We start from the raw sequence: 21,369 nt of genomic DNA on the forward strand, positions 1-21,369 counted from the left end.
TCTTTAGGTATAATAGGATTTTTGGTGATATTATATTTCCACCTCGAAACTCGCCATTTAAAATGACGATCTCGACAAAGTTTTTCATTAATATTTTAACGATTAATCACGTACTCTTAAACAACCTTGGTGGATTCAAATTACGGAGCCATTCAACTTTCAGTTGTATGGTCGAAGTAAACGATATTGTGCACTCTTAAAGCTGGCGGCACTCTGAAAGGCCAAAAAAAACCAATACATAGAAATGAACCGGCAGCGAACTAGTCCACGTTGACTGTAGACTTGCCGGTTCGTATTGGATAATTTTTACTAACCGAGTTTTATGATTGACTGAAGAGTCATAAAATTGAATTTGAAGTCATGTTACGGTAACGAATAAAAATCGAGGAATGCGGGGATGGTTATTGCCGTCGCGTTCAGTTCAGAAAATGTTCGCGGTTTGAGTGTCGAAATTCGATATTCGTGCAGTTATAATTACTTAAAATTTTCGTTATCCTTTTAAAATGTGGCGACCTTGGACAAGTACTAATAGTAATAACGAGTGTGATAAGAACGCAGACTTATTCCAGTGTAGTGATTGCAATAGCGATGGTGAACAATGCGAGAAAGAGATACCAGTGAATAAGATTTGGATGCATTTGAATATTGAAACACAGAGAGTATATTTCAATGTATATACTAATCAAGAATCAAGTTTGGTTTCGAAGAAACGAAACTATCACAAGCAACATCAGATTTGACCGAAATTCCTTTCTCAACTGTACGTGTTGAGTCTGTAGTCTATGTATATGTCTGTAGTCTATGAATATAAGGAAGAAAGGCTTTTCGGTGGTTCATCTGTTCATCTAGCTGTTTGGGATGTGGGGTACGGGTTTTCTGAAACTGGATGGGTGTTTGTGAAATTAGCCAGTAAAAGGCGCCCTCATGGGTTCACCACTCTATCCAGTCCTTGCAAACTTTAAGAGGAAGACTTTAAAATCAGAGCAATTGACATGTCTAACCTCAAACTCATTTGTTGGCTTCGATACGTCGAAAAGTCGAAAATAACCACTCACTTCCATTCCTGGACGTTCTTGTCACAAAATCCAACGATTCCTTCTCACACACTTTTTACCAAAAACCAACCCATACTAACCGCTACGTCCCATCATCATCCTGCCCAATTGAATTTCATTCTTAATTCCCTCAAACACAGGTCTATCAGGCTCACTGACAGCCACAATAAATCCAAGGAACTAGACTAACCCAAATCTGCGTTTCACCAAAACGAATATCCCGAAGCCCAAATCCAAGGATCCAACCAACTTCAGGAAACCCATACCACACACGTCAAACAGCTAGGTATTTTCAAAATCAACTAACCTCATTAACAAAATGAATATTTAGAATTCATTCAGATGATGACTGTAAACGAGATAATAAAATCGAAATCTACTTACCTTCACTGGAATATTTTCGAGTGTTTTTTTGGGTTGCGGAATTGGTTTGTTGGGCTTCATCAGGAAGGTAGACCATTTCTTATCTTCAGATGTTTCTTCTACCATGAAGTCGGTTTGGGCTGTGTTTGAAAATACCATTTTTTCTTTCCTACAAGAAAGCTGTAAAGTAACCGTATTTTGTGATACATTTTACGTAGGTACCTGTTTTTGTTTTTACTGGTTGTAATTGTTTGTTGATTTCTTCTTGAATCTGAAAAATGAAGTATGCTTTTGATTTCCAATTACCTATTCCAAATATATTTTACTGAATGTCACACATAAAGTGCGCGTATATGAAAGTTTCTGTCATTAATAGATGTATTTGAAATTTGATTCCGCACTAAATATGTACTCGAAAACTCTCAATAATTTAGATCTTTTATGAATTTCGAAAAATGGCAAATAAAAGATTGCACAATTTCCAATTTAACACCTTTTCTTCATCACTTTGATTTTTTTCAAATTTTTCGACAGTTCCGATTCGAACAAAAAATGATTCAAATTTCATTTGAGGATTTTTCTCACGGCTTCTCTGCCAACCCCCGTTTTTTCACTAAAACTCCCATTATTGGTTTTCCGTTTTTAACAAAGCTCAAACAAACATTGAGTTGTTCTTCTTCGTTACACCTCATGTCGTTACATCACCTCGTGGTTTCTTGATTACGTGGTTTCTTGACTGTCCAGACAGCCAGTTTCTTTGAATGTTTTCAATGTCCTTCCCACCACATATAACAAGGATTTCCACTTTGTGTTGTGTGGATAACACTGTACATAAAACTTATTTATGAATCATAAATGTACGAAAAGCTGTTCAAAAAACAACTCGTTATTGAACAGAATAATTTAACTTCGAACAAAACTGAAAATTTGTTTCAAAAGTAAAAGTCTTCTGAAAAAAAATCTATTTCGATTCGAGCAATTATACTATTGTCTTCTCGAGATACTCCATCAGTCTTGTATTGTTTAAAATCACGAAATTTTATATAATGTTTTTGACCAAATCGCTAAAATGAAAGTCTTTATTTATGTTTTTTTTTTGGGCGAGATATGACATCGGAGTCTCATATTCATCGAAATTATGAAATTTGAATCACGCTTTGTTCGAATCGGTTGAGCGAAATATTTAAAAACATGAATGAAATTGGAAAAAAGTCCGAGTGGAGAAAAGAAATCTGTGCTTTTATGATATGTCCGTACCAGCTCATGAAAAAAGAAAAGATGCTGTTTTTATTCATTTCTCAAGCATAAATCTACTATGGAATCAAATTTTGAATAAATCTATCGATAAACCTATTTTTAGCTCCATCTATTCAATAAAGTGTTAACAAAGTTTGCTGGCAGATGAATCCTCATCAAATTTTTCAAGCACTGTACAATAATGATCATACAGTTTTACATTACCATGTAATAACTTACTTTCTCTATTGAGTCTCTCCACTATATCAGATGCTTGATCAATTATGTCTTCATCCACTGATATTTGAACCCCCTTCAATATTTCTTTGAACCCAAAATTATAGTCTTCGTCCTACAAAATAACTACTTCACGTCATTTATAATATCTACAATAACTTTGTGAAAAGTATCAACATTCACGAAAAAAAAAAAAACCATAACACATTCGTCAACCACATAAAAATCACAAATTCATTCTGGAAAAGTTCAACTCACATGTATGATATTGATTGGAGAATCTCCCCTACAAATCATTAGAACAGTTTCATGATTCAATATCAGTACCCGAAACTTCAAGGAACTTTATTTTTATTTTGAGATCTCTCACCTGAGAACACCCAGTGTGAACTGTAGTCCTGAAGATGTGATTAGTTCATGGACTTCTGTGTGGGTCAATCCTGCTGTGGGAGTATTGTTTACTCTTACTATAACATCTCCCACTTGAAGGCCCGAGTCTTCTGCCAAGCTGTTTCCGTTCACCTGAAATAAATGTTCACAGTGAAGTCTTAAGCTTGTCGCCCACTTGGAACATTGAAACAATGAAAATGAATGCACAACCGCCCACTAGCCCGGCACGGCACAGACGGTACCTATGAAAATGGACGAGGAAAAATTGAGTTGGTTGTTAAGGAAAAGTTTCTCCTCGTCTTCTTTCAGGTCGTTGAAAAGATGATGAAATTCTCCCATATTTGCCCTCTTTTGATTAATGGAATGGACCCACAACATTCTTTTTTGTGACTATTTTCTTCTACATTCAATAATGCGGCCGCTATAATGACGACTTCTTCGTCAGAACTGCTAATGATAAACATGTTTCTGTCACCGCTCGATGTCAACTTAAATTCTCTTGAAATCGAACGAACAGCACCTTCAGTATGCTGTTTGTAGCTGGAGAAGTGGGCGATTCTACTACCCGTCGCCATCAGACGACGGACAGCTCCGTGCTGTGTTGTGCCGGACAAGTAGACGACAAGCTTAAGATTGGCCCATCATAATAAGTGGTTGTATTTTCGAAACATTTTAATCAGTGTCACTATTTTCCGGGTTTGAAGCCGTGGATTTTTGGAATTTCCTCCTGACGTTTCGGTGGCGCGAGTGGCTAGCTTCCTCAGAGGCTCACACATCTTCATCTCAAACCGTTATCTCAACACCTCGACACGTGTTTCGATCACCAAGTGATCATCTTCAAGTTCTGTTTAAGCTTCCTCTTGAAGATGATCACTTGGTGATTGAAACACGTGTCGAGGTGGTAAAATAACGGTTTGGTGTTGGTATAAAACTGCAGTAATATTTCTTACTACATCAAAGGTTCCTAACAGTGCATCACAAGTATTGATTTCAATGGTTATAAAATAAAACTGATAATGAATAATATGTATGTAGCAGAATATTTTTCAATGTGCATTCAGTTCTCGGAAAAATACTGTGTTATTTTATTTGTTGAGAAGATTTAGTCCTCGTTTACCCTATGTATTAGTTAGAGGATCAGCTCGTAAATTATCTAGGAATGGAAAATCCACTGCAACCGAATGAAAATTTCAAATAAACATTGAAATGAATCATTTCCATTCTCAAGTTACAGGAAATCCTCATCACAAATGATTGATAACTCTGATTGATATCCCGGAATAGGATAAGCGTTCACAGGATACGATTTTTTTTCTTATTAGTCAGTGGGCTATGCTTGAAGACTGGCAGTAAACAAATCTAAAGAAATGAACTTCAAACGTTCAAGCCCGTCTCGAATATACCTACACAGTAGGTTGAATGGACTGACGCCTATCAGAAAACAACTACTCCTCTGGATAATACCACGAAGGGCGTTGGATTATATCCGACAGGCGTCAGTGCAGGAAATTTTCTGTGAAGATTCCTGCACTGACGCCTGCCGGATATAATCCAACGCCCTTCGTGGTATTTGCCAGGGGAGTGGTTGTTTTCTGATAGGCGTCAGTCCATTCAACCTATTGTGTAGGTACATTCGAGATTGGCTTGAACGTTTAAAGTTAATTTCTTTAGATTTGTTTACTGCCATTCTTCAAGCATAGCCCACTGACTAATAAGAAAGTTTTTCTTTCTTATTCAGAGGAATCGGGCAAATTTCGGATATGCAGGTAGTTAGTACCTCGTCCACTAGATGGAGTGACATTTTGTTGTTCGCTCCAACTTAGGAAGAGGAATGAAATACTCTGAAAGAATTCCGATTTTCAACAGCCATGCCCGCCAATACACGGCGAGCAAGGAATCGTCTACACTGACCAGGAGAAGGCGGAAGCATTCGCGGGCAACTTCAAAAGGCAGTGCAGAGAGAACGACGTCCCGTTTACGGACGAAGTAGACGAAATAGAGAGACAGGTGGAAAGAACGGTATTGAAGCTTGAGACAACGAACAAACAACGCGCAACCCCTGGCCCCGACATCTCCCGAGGAAGTGAAAGACATACTTAGACGTCTATCCACTCGGAAAGCTCCAGGCCCGGACAACATAACAAACCGGGCACTGAAAATACAACCGCGCAAGGGTATAGCAGCCATAGCCAACATTATAAACGCTATACTCAGATTGCAGCACTTCCCGTACCAGTTCAAAGAGGCAACGGTTATCCACATCCCGAAGCCCAAGAAGAACCACCTGTTCCCAGACAATCACAGGCCAATAAGCTTACTACCTTCTATAAGCAAAGTGGCGGAACGTGTCATCTTGAAGAGACTCAAAGATCAAACTAGAGAGCTAGGAATTCTCCCGGATGAACAATTCGGTTTCAGATCAGAACACTTGACAGAGCTACAAGTTCTGAGGGTAGTAGACTTTGCTACCGAGGGCTTTAACCTCGGCAAAGGATACAACACCGGTGCAATCTTCTTAGACGTCTCCAAGACGTTTGACAGAGTTTGGCATCAAGGACTACTGGCCAAAATGAGTGATTTCGGATACTCAAAACCAGTGGTGAGATTAATTCAGTCTTTTCTATCTGACAGGCGATGCCGATGCAGACTAGGAGACGAACTATCAACAATTCGACTACTGGAAGCAGGGGTCCCGCAAGGAGCAGTACTTTCGCCGCACATTTTCTCCGTATACACAGCGGACGTGCCCAAGCCCGAGAACAACTTTAACAAGTTGGCACTCTACGCAGACGACAGGGCCCTGCTGGTGGGATCCACGAGCCAAGTGCATGTTACAACATACTTGCAGCAACAGGCAGACAGATTAGAGGAGTGGGCCAACCTGTGGAAGATCAGTATAAACCATGACAAGAATCAGGCGATACTGTTCACCCACAACGTCACCTTCAACGGACAAGAGATTCCGTGGACCAATAAAGCGACATACTTGGGGGTCATCTTAGACAGGAGATTAACATTTCAGTCTCATGTACGGCAGAGAATTGGAATGGCTAGACACGCCAGACAACGACTGGCACCCATCATAGGACGCAGAAACAACATGGGGTTGAAAGTGAAGTTGCTAACGATCAAAACCGTCCTCATGCCCATAATTCTGTATGCCTGCACTGCCTGGGGCCAGTGCGCACAGACATACAGGAAGCAGATACAGTCGTTTATGAACGCGAGCGTAAGGGCCGCCGTAAACGCGCCGTACTATATCCCAAATAGATACATATACAGAGACTTAGACCTGGACACGCAATATGTGGACGTGTATATGAGAGAATACGCAGAAAGCGTTTTCGAAAGAATCAGATCGCACAACAATCCAGCGCTACGCGATCTAAACGATGCGTTGAACATGCGTTCACCGCAGAACAACTCGACCGCGATCCAACTATCCTTAGATTCACTGAGGAACGCCCGACGTTAATAGCAATAGCCACCGGTTAGTTTTTGGGGGCCTCCATGCAAAAATTCAGTTAGGAATAGTCAGACAAAACACTTTACCGATCGCGAAAGAATATCACCTAAAGACTGACTTTCGACCAAAAGAGGTCAGATGTCAATCTTGCTGAAGTGCCTATCAGTAAGTTGAGGACCGCTCGGAGAGCGGGGGGTGGATTGAGTGGGGTAGTAGGTTCTCCTCGTTAAATAGCTGGGGGGGGGGGAGCTTCTACTTCAGGGCACTCAACCTGGAAGGGGGCATGGGGGGATTTTCAATTATGGAATATCATTGACTTTAGGTCTGCAAGTGTGCCCTTTCCAAAATTGAGGGTGGACTCTTTCAGTTGCATTGCCAATTGCATATGCAGGACATTTTCTGTGAAGATTACTGCACTGACGCCTGTCGGATATAATCCAACGCCCTTCGTGGTATTTACCAGGGGAGTAATTGTTTTCTGTGTAGGTATATTCAAGACTGGCTTGAACGTTTAAAGTTCATTTCTTTAGATTAGGATACGATTTGTTGAATGATACTATATTTTTAGATCAAAAACATAATAAAGGACGACTCAAAGATTGCCATCATTTCTATGTTAATATGGATACATATGAAATAATTCTGATATGATCGTCTAGTTCAGAAGTTGAAAATGGTGAAAAATAGACATAATATATAATGGTCGGGAAAATACGTGCGAAGGCTCATTCGATGGCAAATTAAGTTGTAAAAAAAGCCATTTAGGTTTTTGCAAATATTTTTCAAACTACAAAAAATCGAGAAACTAAAAGAAAGACCCTTAAAGAGAGGTCTATGTCCAAAAAAGTCCCACTTCCGAAAGTCTATCTCTATTATTTACAATTTTGATTCAATTCTTAAAAAAGACATCTGCGGGTGAATTTGGGGATGCGAACGCAGCATCTGAAGCGAGTACGTAACAAAAAAGTATTATTTTCAACCATGAAATAATAATTTGGAAATTTAAAAAACTAGGGTGTATTCTGAATATCATAAAAAATTATTCTCGTTGAAAAGAAAAATCTTAAAGTGAATCATTGAAAAAGCTAGGTAATTATTAATGAACAATATTTCACTTGACTAGCGTCTTCATTAAAGGCGCTAGTCAAGTAGTATTAGCCAGGGAAGTAGTTGTTTTTTGGTAGGTGTACTCTGAAGGAATTTGATTTTCAATTATCGGAAATCATCGACTTTATGTTGATGATAGACACTACCTTGCACTGACGAGTGGCCAAACAGCAGGAAACCGGTCTGTGTGTTCCAATAATTGAAAATTTATTGCGTCAGTTATATCGCCAACAGCATATCCAGGAATAACTTCAGTGAAGAATCTTGCACTGACATCTGTCGGATTTAATCCAACGCCGTTCGTGGTATTAGCCAGGGGAGTAGTTGTTTTCTGATAGCTATCAGTCCATTAACCTACAGTGTAGGGGAGACTATATGTGAAGCACTAAAAATGAATAATTTTCCAAAAAAAAATCGTTTCGCCGAATTTTTATTGTCAATGTACACTTGATAGAATCACGTTATGAAAGTTTAAAAAAATTAATATTGAATAAAATACAATGAACAATGAAAACAATGAACAATTGCATCGGTTGTAGATTGAATCAAAAAACGACATTTCCTTGAAGGTATATTATCATATTCGTGTTATTTATCAAGCTAGAAGTGAAAAATAGCGAAAATGTAAATAATGTCTGTTATTTTTATAAACAAATGCAAATAATAACTGAATAATAATAGTTACAAATTTGTAAAAAAGCTCATTTGAAAGTTCTATCAATTCTCTATGGAAATAAATGTTTATTTTCATATCTTCAGTAATCTGTAATAATTCTTTGGTTTACAATTCGAGTAGTTCACGTAACTTTTGTAGCACATAATTTCCAAAAGTACAATAAAAAAACTAAACAAATTTCTTCGGATGTTTTAACTGTAGATACGATTGTTTTTGTACACTGTAGCAGTTTGAGAAAAAAATATATCGCGGTTGGGAATTGTGTTAAAAAAAATCTGTTCAAAATCTGTTTTTCCGTTAACCAGCTGTCGAACCCCTACGAACGACAACCCTCAGAATTCGAAACTTGTGCGAGCTAAGGATTAACGAGGTCTTACCTTTTACCGTGTGATTCCTAACACGGAATGTTTAAAACATATTGTGCAGTTGATAACTTTAAAATTATTATTAATTTTGTTTTGTAATAAGATGAGAAATGAAACTTTCATGTTTTCAAACAATTCATAAACAAATGTCGCTAACATTTTTTCGTTCAACAAACCGAAAAATGAGGATGTAATAATGAATATAAACAAATTATAATAATACGTCGATTATTCATTTTCTATTACTATAAAAAAATTATAATTAACGAAATGAATTTTTTTTTAACTCTTATAACAAGATTTTTTGAGTACACTGATGAAAAGAGCTCCTCCACGAAGCGCAAAATTTTGTGTAAAATTATTCAAACATTTTTTGTGGTCTCCTATGAAGACGCAAGTCAAATAAAATATTGTTAATTGATAATTATTGAGCTATCTCAATAATTTCCAACGAGAATCAATTTTTAATAGGATTCAGAATACACCCTAATTTTTATAAATTTTTACATTAATATATAGTATTTGATAGTTCGTACTGGAAGCTCTGGCGCAAAATGAATCTATTGAATCATCTTAAGAAACCATTCGTTCAGGCCAGTCTCAACTCCCTACACTTTAGGTTGATGGACTGACACCCATCAGAAAACAACTACTCTCCTGACTAATACCACGAACGGCGTTGTATTATATCCGACAGGTGTCAGTGCAGGATTCTTGACTGAAGTAATTCCTGCATATGTTGCATTGGAACAGACCGGTTTCGAGCTGTTTGGCCTCTCGCCAATGCAAGGTAGTGTCTATCATCAACATAAAGTTGATGATTTCCGGTAATTGAGAATCGAATTCTTTGAGAGTATCATTCCTCAAACTAGGCTGAAGTGGACAAAAAACAACATGTTTGTCATCGCCTCATCTGCCTGTGAACGAGGTAACCAACCGGATATCCGAAATTTGCCCAATTCCTCGTAAAAGGGAAGGAAACTTCTCACATATAGTCAGTGGGCATACTTGAAGACTGGCTATAAATCAAATCATCTAAAGCAGCTATTCTCAAACTTTTCTTTACACGTACCACTTATATAAATTCTGCGTCAATCGCGTACCACATATTACAAAAGTAGATAATAAAATTTACTAATTTTAGAAAAAATGTATTTATTCAAAAAAGGGTATTATAATTGTTACAAAATAGGAATTAAAGTCTAACCCAGTCCAAAAATTCAGTGAGAAGGATGGTTCTGAATAGCTGCAACAAGAGAATCGATGCCAGGATCAATATTGCTTAGTTTCATTCGTAGATTTGGATCAAGATTAAGCCTACTGCGAAATTTATATTTTACTTGTAGCATAGCAGAAAATCCAGTTTCACACAGGTAGGTGGTCGTAAAAGGAAGTAAAAATAACAATGCTTTTTTTGATAAGGCTGAATATTCATTTTTAATATTTAGCCAGAATTCGGCCAATTCTAATTTTGAAAACTCTATTTTCAAACCCCCATCACAAGATAGTTCTATTAAGGACTCTTTTTCATCCTGTTTTAATGTTTCAGGAATGCTATCCAAAATAAATGGTTGTCGTATCCAAAAAAACTGAGCATAGTCTTCGTCAAAATATTCTTTAAAACTATCAATTAGCATTTGACGATGCTGCTTTATGTTAAAAATAAGATCATCTTTTATCTTTATTTCATGCTCAACTACAAAATTTTCTAAATTGGTAAACGACTGTAAGTCTTTGTTTGAAACACTATTTTTCATCATATGACATCTATTAAGCGATCACGCAGTTCAAAATTGGATTCCATTAAAATTACATGGACTTCAGAACGCAACTCGAATAACCTGTTCAACATTTTTCCTTTTGAAAGCCATCTTACCTCTGTGTGTAGTAATAACTGAATATGATCACTTCCCATTTCAGAGCATAGTTTTGAAAATAAACGCGAGTTTAAGGCTCGAGATTTTATGAAATTGACTATCTTAATGGCTTCATGGAGAACATGTTAAAATTGATCGGGCATTCGCTTTGCTACCAAAGCTTCTCTGTGGATACTGCAATGGGTAAAAGTACAATTTTCTGCAACCAGTTTTACTTTGGCAGTTACACCTCCGTATTTTCCTGTCATGGCTCGAGCACCATCCGAACAAAAATCAACGCATTGTTTCCAGTCTAGTCCATTTTCCACAAAAAAATCATTGATTTTCTTGAATATTTCATCAGCAGTAGTTCGTTCCGTTAACGCCTTACAAAATAAGTACTCTTCTTCGATTTTCGTTTGAAATATATATCGCACATAAACCATAAGCTGAGTATAGTTTGTTACATCTGTGCTCTCATCAAGTTGTATTGCAAAAAAAATACTATTTTTTATCCGGTCTACCAATTTTTCTTTAACATTTAATGCCGTTATTTCAACCCTACGGACGTATGGTATCATTGGATAATGGTATAATATTAAGCTGTTTAGCTGAATTCTCACCAAAGATACACTTTACCATATCTTTTGCGGCGGCTAGAACTAGTTCTTCACCAATGGTATGTGCTTTTCCACAATTCTTAAACTCACGAGGAAGGATGCCTCTACTGCTTTTTGGTTGCTGCCGGTGAAATTCGACTTTAATTTTTTTGTGCCTCTCATCTCTGTTAACTTCCGAACGAAGTAATCCCTAGGTTTATTTTCTAATACTGAATGTTTTGTATTAAAGTGGCGTTTTAATAGCGAAGGATTCATGCACTGGTTAGAAAGAATTTCTAAACAGATTACACATTGGGGCCTTGGCTCATCATTTATATTCGTGAATGTAAATCCCATATTAATGTATTCAGGATCATATTTCCTAATCGCTACTTTTAGTTTTTTGAAAGAACTGTTTTTGTCATCACCCTGTATAGGCTCCGACTCTGAAGTGGAGCTCGATGGTCCGGGATTTTCAGATGTTCTTTTGTCTCTTTTAAGCCACTTATCCATTTTTCATAAGCAAAAATTTGCACGAATCAGTAACAGCAAATCACTTGTATCGACCAAACCAACCACAACGACCGACGGCCACGACGTAAACGACGACACAACGTAAAAGATAACATTTGTGAATAAATTTTATTAAAATCAAGTTTATAGAGTACCACTTTTAAGTGCTTTGCGTACCACTGGTGATACGCGTACCACAGTTTGAGAATCGCTGATCTAAAGGAACAATTCCTTCAGGCTAGTCTCAACTCCCTACACTGTAGGTTGAGGAATGACACTGTAGGTTGAGGAATGATACTCTGAAGGAATTCGATTTTCAATTATCGGAAATCATTGACTTCATGTTAATGATAGACACTACCTTACGCTGACGAGTGGCCAAACATCCCGAAACCGGTCTGCAAGTGTTTTCCAATAATTGAAAATCGTTTTCGGCGGTTGTATCGCCAACAACATATGCAGGAATAACTTTAGTGAAGAATCCTGCACTGACACCTGTCGGATATAATCCAATGCCCTTTGTGGTATTAGCCAGGGGAGTAGTTTTCTGATGAGTGTCAGTCCATTAACCTACATTGTAGGGAGTTGAGACTGGCTTTAACGAATTGTTCCTTTAGATGATTTGATTTATAGCCAGTGTTCAAGTATGGCCACTGACTATATGTGAAATGAATCTATTGAAATCACTTTCCCAACACCAGAACAAAATTACGGTCTCTCGACGCGTATTTCCTAACCAAGTTAGCTTCCTCAGTGTTTTCAATAAATAATATACCGTGTCATCCCCAAAGTATGCACCATATGGGAAACTTAATTATTAAGGGTTTTTCGACAAAAATTCATTCTTGATAAAAGTTTGTGCATCCCCTAAAACTAAACATGCACTAACAAAATACAGTAAAACATACGTAATATACGAGGATCCTTCAAATATTTCATTTTGAGACAGGGGTAAAGTACTCTCATTTTGAAAAATTTCGGGAAATGTTATTTGGAATGTTGTTCAGCATTGATTAAATACATCTAGATTAAAAGTCATGGCCACCTGAGTGAACTTTTATTTTTTTACCAATTTTTTTCAAATGAAGACTACGAAAAAAAATTTGCTAAAATGATAAATATACAGCATCCTGTATACGACGTAGTCCCCATTGAAAAAAATTGTTAAAAAAAATAAAACTTCCCTTAGATGACCGTCACTTCAAATCTAGATGTATTTTTTAATGTTGAACAACTTTTCTTAATTACATTTCCCGAGATTATCCAAAATAAGGGTACTTTACTCCTGTCTCAAAATCAAATATTTGAAGGCTCCTCGTATATTACGTGTGTTTTACTGTATTTTGTTAGTGTATGTTTAGTTTTAGGTTATGCACAAACTTTTATAAAGAATAACTTTTTTGTCGATAAATAAGTTTCCCATATTATGGTGCGTACTTTGGGGATGACACTGTATAATAGTTGAATTTTTTTGTGACGTACTTTAGATGTCACGTCAGCATTCCCAAATCCACACGCGGATGCGCCTATTTTCAGGGTTAAATTAAAATTATAAATAATAGCGATAGAGTTTCGGGAGTTGGGATTTTTTTTGTAAATTTCCTTCTCTTCCTTTTTTTAAATTTCACATCTTTCATATCTTAATTTGTTTATGAGTTTTGCAATCTTTTATGTGCTAGAAAACGGTTTAGCACGAATTTTACCGACCATTTCCTCTATTTTTCATCATTCTCATCTTGAGAACTAGACTATAAATATATTCTTGAAAAGAGAGGGTTCCTTTACACACTATTCCAACCCCACTAAAGAATATCCACTCGGTATACTCGTAACGAAGGCTCGTGGTTAAAGACCTTGTATCATGAAAGTTGATACTTTTTATAATGATGTATACTGAAGGTAAATACGTAATAATAACGTAATAACGTAGCATTATAGCTCTTATTGGTATTATTTAGCAGTAAACAACACACTTATTTCAAGAAAATATTCCGTGTTATAGCTTGTTCAACCGCATTTGTCTGACCAGTAAACTCAGTAATTAATTATTGAATAATTTCTGATTAAAATAATAGTTGTTTCATCAGAATGAAATGTATCAATAAACATAACATATTCCTTAATTCCGAAGGTGTTTTTATGAATAAACCTAGGAGAACTTGACCTCCAAGCTATGCGAAATTAATTATTTGCCATATCTAAATCCCTGAATTTTTTTTAGTCACGTTTGGTGAATCCTAATGGGCCATGGGCGTGCATGAAATTATTTTTAAGAGTTTGTTCAGCGTGTGGTAAAAATATACCGTATAATAATCAATCCTTACGCAGGGGTAGTTTATTCTTGTAATTTTCCGCGGTTCATTTCTTGACTGAGCCTTCCTTATCAAAACATTTCTTTCAATCTGTATACTCTTATCAGGCATGATATGATGTGAGTGCCACCATTTAGAAAAATTCAATTAATCATTTACCGGGGGCAGTTCACAAAAGTACTTCTAAATGGTATTCTGCAGACCAAGGACTTCTGTCAAAAAATTCATATCAAACTTCAAACTTTCACTATTAATACGTAACAATGAATTAATAAACACCTTGTAAAAATTAAGTTTAGTCCTTCCAAAGTAATAGTTCATTGTTATTTCATACAAACCAGTTCAGGAGAGAATAAACTTGGAAAAAACTGAGGAAAAAATAAACCAAAAAATTTTGGGAAAGAAAGTCTAATTTTAACACATCATATATTCATAGTATACACATTTAACGTTTCACCTGAAGATTTCTTAGTGTGACAAGGAAATATTCAAGGAACTTGGCACTATGAGAATTTTTACATTTGGAGAAGTACCAATTAAATTCATAATAGGAAAGAGATTGAGGTCAGAACTGGATAGATATTTTCTAACGCTTCCATATGTTATTTTCCAACACTAAGGTACAGAGAAAAAAAAATTAAAAAGAGGTAAAATATTAGTATAACTGATACTAAAAAACAATAGGAGAAAGACACAAATCCACAAGTTAGAGAACGAAACAAAAAGCTGGAAGTAATAAAAAACAAATTGTGTCACGACAAGAATAATCTCACGAATTAAAAAAAACCGATTCAACAATACAATGAAAAATTATCCCACATTATGAAATCCGAAATTTAAGTTATATGTAGAAATGTTCGTATTCCATAAATATTCATTTTGTTAACGATAACAACGAAAATAACATTCTTATTTGATGAATGCTTGGTGAGATCTTTCATTCACTCATTTTTAATGTTTTCACATAATAGAAAATAGATTCACAAAAAAACCTTTTTTGGAAAGAATTGTAAAAATTGTTATTATGCGAAATATGAAGACAAATGTATGATCTGAATAATATAGAGGAAACATCAGTCAAAAATCTATTGTAAAAAATGTTGCAAACAACTCTTGCAAATAAGCCTATAGCAGGGCCCCCTCAAAACCCTATCTCAAACTGAATGTATTTTGACACGAATTTGAATATACGTTTTTGAATTGAATTGAATTGACTCTTGCAAAGTATTTTTTGCACTTGTGGCAAAAGTGACCACGACAATAGCAACAGAACATACTTTGGAGGTGCAATAAGTAGAATTTGAAATTCAGATGAGGAGAATGGAACATGTCAGGAATCTAGCAAACACAAAACAAAAGACTAACGACCTAACGGCTTACCTTGACCACAATTAATGGCTGATCAAAATCCGATCCACCCACTAAACGAAACCCCCAGTTGGTTGAAACGTCTTCCTTGGAAAATGTCAATTCAACTGCCATTTGTCCGTCCCCTGAAAAGTGGGTCACTGGTCAAAACGTACTATCTATAGAACTACGAGAAGGTACTTGATGACGCCTGATCGCGTTTAATTCGGGAAGTTAAGATTCGAGTCATTTGTTCTATTTAAACGATTGCCAATCATTATAATGTCATCGATTGCGTACGTTCTTTGGAGTTGAATTGATTGGATGGGATAATGTTTTGGATGGCAAAATGACTTCTATCTTGGAGAAGGTGTTTTCACCAAATTGATAATATAAAGTATCTGAATGACGAATCGAGTCAATTTTTATGTCGTTAATTATTGATTTACTCATAGAGTGTGAATATAATAAACCTAGGCGTATTGATACCTAAATGCCAAGAATATATTCGGACTCCAGTTTCATGTTTGATGCATGTAGCCGCTACGTGGTAAAAGATCACCATGATTTCAAACAAATACAATAAATTATAGCTTGTCGAAATAATATTTTATTTGTCAGAGTTACCTGACTATTAGATAAAGCAACATTGTAAAATTAATTTAGGACCATTAAGACGCAGGTATAGTTGAAGTGAACGATGATGTGCACATTTAAAGTTGGAGTTTTAGTTGAAAAAGACGATATGGAGATTGGACACTTCCATATTAATGGTGAAAATGAATTCATTATTGATTTGAATGACGACAGTGATAGTAAAACAGAGAATATGAAAGAGGAATTATCAAAAGTTTCCGAAGAAAGTGAAGTATTTTTGAAGCGATCGATTGTATATATACGTGAGTAAATATTATTTTGTATTTTCAATTATATATATATATATATATATATATATATATATATATATATATATATATATATATATATACATATATATATATATATATATATATATATATATATATATATATATATATATATATATAACTAAATAAGTATAAAATATTTAAGGAGGCGATTCCTCATCAAAAAAAGATAGATCATATTAACAATTTTTTTCACAAGCACTGAAAAAGTTACAATATTGAAATCAACCTGACGCTTTGTACTACCAAAAAGACACTTAGCCAGAAATTCATTTGGTTTACCCCGTGGTTTCCAATGTAACTTTTTGTCTTATTATTTGTTTACCATTTAAAAATTTATTTCCGATAGCCTGTTTCATTCTAAACAAAAAATGTCTTTTGGGTTTTTTGCCCATAATAAACCAGTTCGCAGCAAAAAATTATTTTACGAACAACTACAGAGATATCGTCATAAATGCGAAAATCTATCTAGTAGGTCGCTATTAGCGATAGTGACAATTAAATTGGTATGACGCTGTCAGTTTGTGAATTTTCGAAATTGAATTAATACTAATTGTGTGTTGTTGTTCTGTTCTTAATTTGTTATTTTAATAATTTACTTGTTATTAAAATGGCATACACAAATGAGGAAATGACTGATATTCATTACGTATACGGTCTGTCGCAGGGGAATGGGTAAAAAGCTTCTAGAAGATATGCTGAAATGTATCCTAAACGGCAGCATCCTTCACATAGAATATTTGCTCGACTTCATCAACGATTACGAGAATATGGTTCATTCGACAAAAGAACGCAGGATTGTGGTAGCCATCGAGAAGTACGAACACCACAGCTTGAGGAAGCAGTACTTAATTTGATTGAAGAACATCCTACTACCAGTACTAGAAAGATTGCTTTCCAGCCAAATGTTGATCATATGACGGTATTTAAAATTTTATAGGAACAACTCTTATACCCTCACCATCTGCAACGAGTACAGTATGAGTACGAGTACACTGTTACCTCGAGATTTTCCGAACCGTCTTGAATTTTGCACTTGAATGCTGGAAATGATTATAAGAAAGACGATAGAATTCCTAGACGAATGTAGTTTTTCTCGGGACAAGATTATTAATTTTCATAATTATCACATATGGGCTGATGAAGACCCTCACGCTATTATCGAAACTAACCATCAAGAACAGTTTTCTCTTAACGTATGGTTTGTAGTTATTGGGGATGATTTAATTGGGCCTCATTTTCTACCCCGTCGATTAAATGGTGAGGCATACGTTCAATTTTTAAGAGAAGTGCATCCAGTACTCCTGAAGGAAGTTCCTTTGGACGTCAGAACGGATGTTTTTCATGCATGATGGGGCTCCCGCCCATTTTAGTCAAGTAGCACGTCAGCATTTAACTGAAACATATGCAAATAAGTGGATAGGTCGAGTAGGACCACAGAACTGGCCCGCTCGATCTCCGGATCTCAATCCTCTCGATTTCTCTATTTGGGGCCATTACAGCATTTGGTTCATCGTACTCCTGTTCGCGATGTAGAGGACTTAAGAAACCGCATCACCGATGCGTGCAGGGTAATCAGAGAAACTCCAGGAATATTTAAGCAAATACGTGACTCAATGCGCCGATGTCTAGACGCATGCGTAATGTCTGAAGGTAGACATATTGAAAATTTACTATGATTTCTACATGTTGTGTGTTTTGTTATTAATAAATTAGTTTTGTTTATTACCCTTTAATTGTTTAATGCAGGTACTAACTACAAAATAACAATAAATCCTGTTCGCATTTATGACGATGTATCTCTGTAGTTGTTCGTAAAATAATTTTTTGCTGCAAACTGGTTCATTTTGGGCATAAAACCCAGAAGACATTTTTTGTTTACAATGAAACAGGCTATCGGAAATAAATTTTTAAATGGTAAACAAATGATAAGACAAAAAGTTACATTGGAAATAAATTTTAGGGGTTGCGTTTTCCACCCCTAACAACCATGGGGTAAATCAAATAAATTACTGGCTAAGTGTCTTTTTCAGTGCTTGTGAAAAAATGGTTATACAAATTTTATGTACCCCCTTTAAGGGGCTGTATCTTAACAAGGGATGCTCCAATGAAGTTTCTTTATATGAAAGATCCTTTTTTTTTCGATGAGGAATCATCTCCTTGAATGTTTCACACTTATTCAGTTACACCCTGTATATCCAATTGCATCCGTAGTCGCTGTCCGGAAGTCAGAGGGGTCACCGGTGTAGGCCCTCAGTGGGCAGTATCATCTCCACAGTCGCACCCGGGGAAAAGGTTTTCAATTCATTAAGAAAGTGAGTCAGCGCATCTACCACATTTGGTTCTAATTCTATTTAGGGTTGACCATGTTTTTCGGGATAGGTCGAATCCATGTGGTTTGCTAGATATGCAGGGCATGTTGTGGTAGGCTAGTGGAGCATTGACCTCCCATTCTTCTCGCCATCGGGCACTTATCTCAAAACCGGCATCATGCAGAAACTTTCCAGTTCTTAGAAGGGGTTGCCTGGAGCGAAGTTGGTTTCTTTCGAGGGCGAAGGTATCAGAGTGGATCGATAGTTGAGGATTATCTATTAATGATCTCCTTAAATTTCCAGACAACAGCGTGCTCTCTACGTATGCTAAGCGTGGGGAGCCAGATGAAAGGTGTTGGTTTTTTATCGTACTTGTAATAAGCCGCATTTTGTGATTGAGTTAGACATCAACCAGGCCAGCGTGAGCGCTGTTAAGTCACTCCGGAGTACAGTATTCAGCTGCTGAATATACCAAGCCCAGTGTTGAAGATCGCAGTGTGGAGGCTGATGCTCCCCAACTGGTGCCGCGTAGTTTCTGGAGGATGTTGTCACGCGTTTTGATCTTAGCTGCTGTTTCCGACAGATGATCTTTAAAACTCAACGTTCTATCTAGTGTATCCTCTAGGTATTTAGGTTGTTTATTGTATTTAAGTAGCATACCTTCAAAGTAGATTTGCAGTTCTCGATTGGCTAATTTGTTGTTCAGGTGGAAACTAGAGACCTCTGTCTTAGCAGCACTTGGTTTTAGTTTCCACTTGCGAAAGTACTGCCCGATGCCAGCGGGTCGTTTCTTAGAATATCCTCGGTGACTTCAATATCTTTGTGTCTAGCAGCTAGTGTCCAGTCGTCAGCGTATCTGAACTTTCTCGAACTCGTTTCAGGCATGTCAGCAATATGTGAGCTGAACAGTAGGGGGGCAAGTACTGATCTCTGTGGTAAGCCGTTGTTAAGCTTCTTCTGAGCACTCATGTTATTACCCAGGAGTACTTGGAAATTTCTATTGGAGAGCATAGCATCTATCAGGTCTACTGTCTTCTTGGAGGGTATTACACGTATGAGCTTGAAAATGATGCCAGATCTCCAAACAGCAGCCGTCAGATCTACAAAAATGGCTGCTGTCTTTAGCTGATTCTGGAAGCCTGCTTCTATGAATGAGGTTAGTGATAGGACTTGATCCGTGCAGTTTCTGTTAGGGCGAAAACCTGCCTGCTCAACAGGAATTTTATCCAATATCTTTTTGTAGATCATGATGTTAGTAGGGCGATCGGGCGGTAACTTTGTGGCATATCGTTTGGCTTGCCTGGTTTTAGTGTGGCTATAATTTTTGATCGTTTAAGGAAATGAGGGATTCTGCCTGTTTGGAGGATGTCATGAGCATCGCTCCGCAATTGATGAATAACGCCAACGCCAATCCAGATTTGCTTGAAAGATTCACAACAGATGACGAATCATGGGTATATGGATATGATATCGACCAAAGTCCAATTGTTACAATGGAAGACACTAGGAGCGCCAAGACCAAAAAAAGCACGCCAAGTTCGATCAAATTTCAGGGTTTTGCTCACTGTTTTCTTCGATTACCGTAGCGTAGTGCACCAGGAGTTCTTGCCATATGGTCGTATAGTCAATGAGGAAGGAGTATTATCTTGATGTTATACGCCGCTTGCGAGGAGCAATACGAAGAAAAATTCCGGTATTGTGGAAAAATAATTCAAGACTTTCGCATCACGATAATGTACCTGCTCGCTCGTCATTGCTGTTTTTTTGGCTCAATCTTTATTTGTTGTACGTAATTTTTTGGCCAAAAACATGCCTCAGTCACTGTATTTACCAGATTTCCCCCCAGCGACTTTTTCCTGTTCCTAACATTGAAGAGACTCATGCAACTTTTGCAACGATTGAGGAGATAAAAACCGAATCGCTAAAAGGGCTCAAAGACAAACCAAAAAGTGCTTATTAGAACTGCTTCGAGGATTGGAAAAATTGCCGGCACAATTATATTATATCTGAGGGGGACTACTTTGGAGGGTACAAAATACAAATTGATGAATAAATAAATAGTTTTTGAGAGAAATGAAACTTCACCTTATTTTTTGAACAGACTGCGTATATTTTCAAGTTGGTTCGAGCTCATTACTTTTATTTATATTTTTAGTTCCAAAACAATCAGATTATGTAGTTTTGGTCCCAAAAAAAGATCTTTGTATGTAAATGATGCTATGGAAACCTTGATATTGAAATTTTAGACCATTCAGTTATTCTATTTTTCGAGGATTGCGGATATCCATAATAAACACAAATAACCAGACCTCTCAAATTGAATATCTTAGTCTTTTCATGTGAATCAATGCTGGCAGACTGGCAGAGCGTCGGTTTTCTTTCAACATAATTCTCATCAACAAACAATACAATACAATAATAAACAATACAATCAAGGCCAGTGAATATAGACCTATAAATACATTACCACCAATAGAAAAAATTCTTGAACTAGCTCTTCATAAGCAGGTACACGATCATGTTGAAAAAAATGTAATTTTAATGAATAATCAATCTGGATTTCGTAAAAAATATTCATGTGAATCCGCACTACAACTAAATTTTATCTA

The 21,369-nt window shown here is 36.5% G+C and overlaps 1 protein-coding gene across 6 annotated transcripts in view; it reads right to left on the bottom strand.

Moving 5' to 3' along the window:
• Positions 1–21,369, bottom strand: part of Zasp67 (Z band alternatively spliced PDZ-motif protein 67) — a 141,636-nt gene that overhangs the window by 22,097 nt on the left and 98,170 nt on the right. For 5 of the 6 annotated variants that reach the window (XM_074175076.1, XM_074175075.1, XM_074175073.1 and 2 more), the window contains exons 1-7: positions 15,724–15,787; positions 15,556–15,668; positions 3,262–3,413; positions 3,150–3,177; positions 2,895–3,006; positions 1,641–1,689; positions 1,440–1,587 (exon numbers count right to left, since the gene is read on the bottom strand). In XM_074175076.1, the coding sequence (XP_074031177.1) occupies positions 1,440–1,587; positions 1,641–1,689; positions 2,895–3,006; positions 3,150–3,177; positions 3,262–3,413; positions 15,556–15,668; positions 15,724–15,772 (651 nt within the window). In that variant the 5' untranslated portion in view covers positions 15,773–15,787. Of the gene's footprint in view, positions 1–1,439; positions 1,588–1,640; positions 1,690–2,894; positions 3,007–3,149; positions 3,178–3,261; positions 3,414–15,555; positions 15,669–15,723; positions 15,788–21,369 lie in introns of those variants that run through there. The other variant, XM_074175074.1, reaches the window with a different exon arrangement.

The sequence above is a fragment of the Leptinotarsa decemlineata genome, unplaced genomic scaffold (assembly GCF_025532065.1).
Source record: "Leptinotarsa decemlineata unplaced genomic scaffold, Ldec_3_MD MMD2_tig00000882_RagTag_RagTag, whole genome shotgun sequence".
In the NCBI taxonomy this organism is placed as follows: domain Eukaryota; kingdom Metazoa; phylum Arthropoda; class Insecta; order Coleoptera; family Chrysomelidae; genus Leptinotarsa; species Leptinotarsa decemlineata.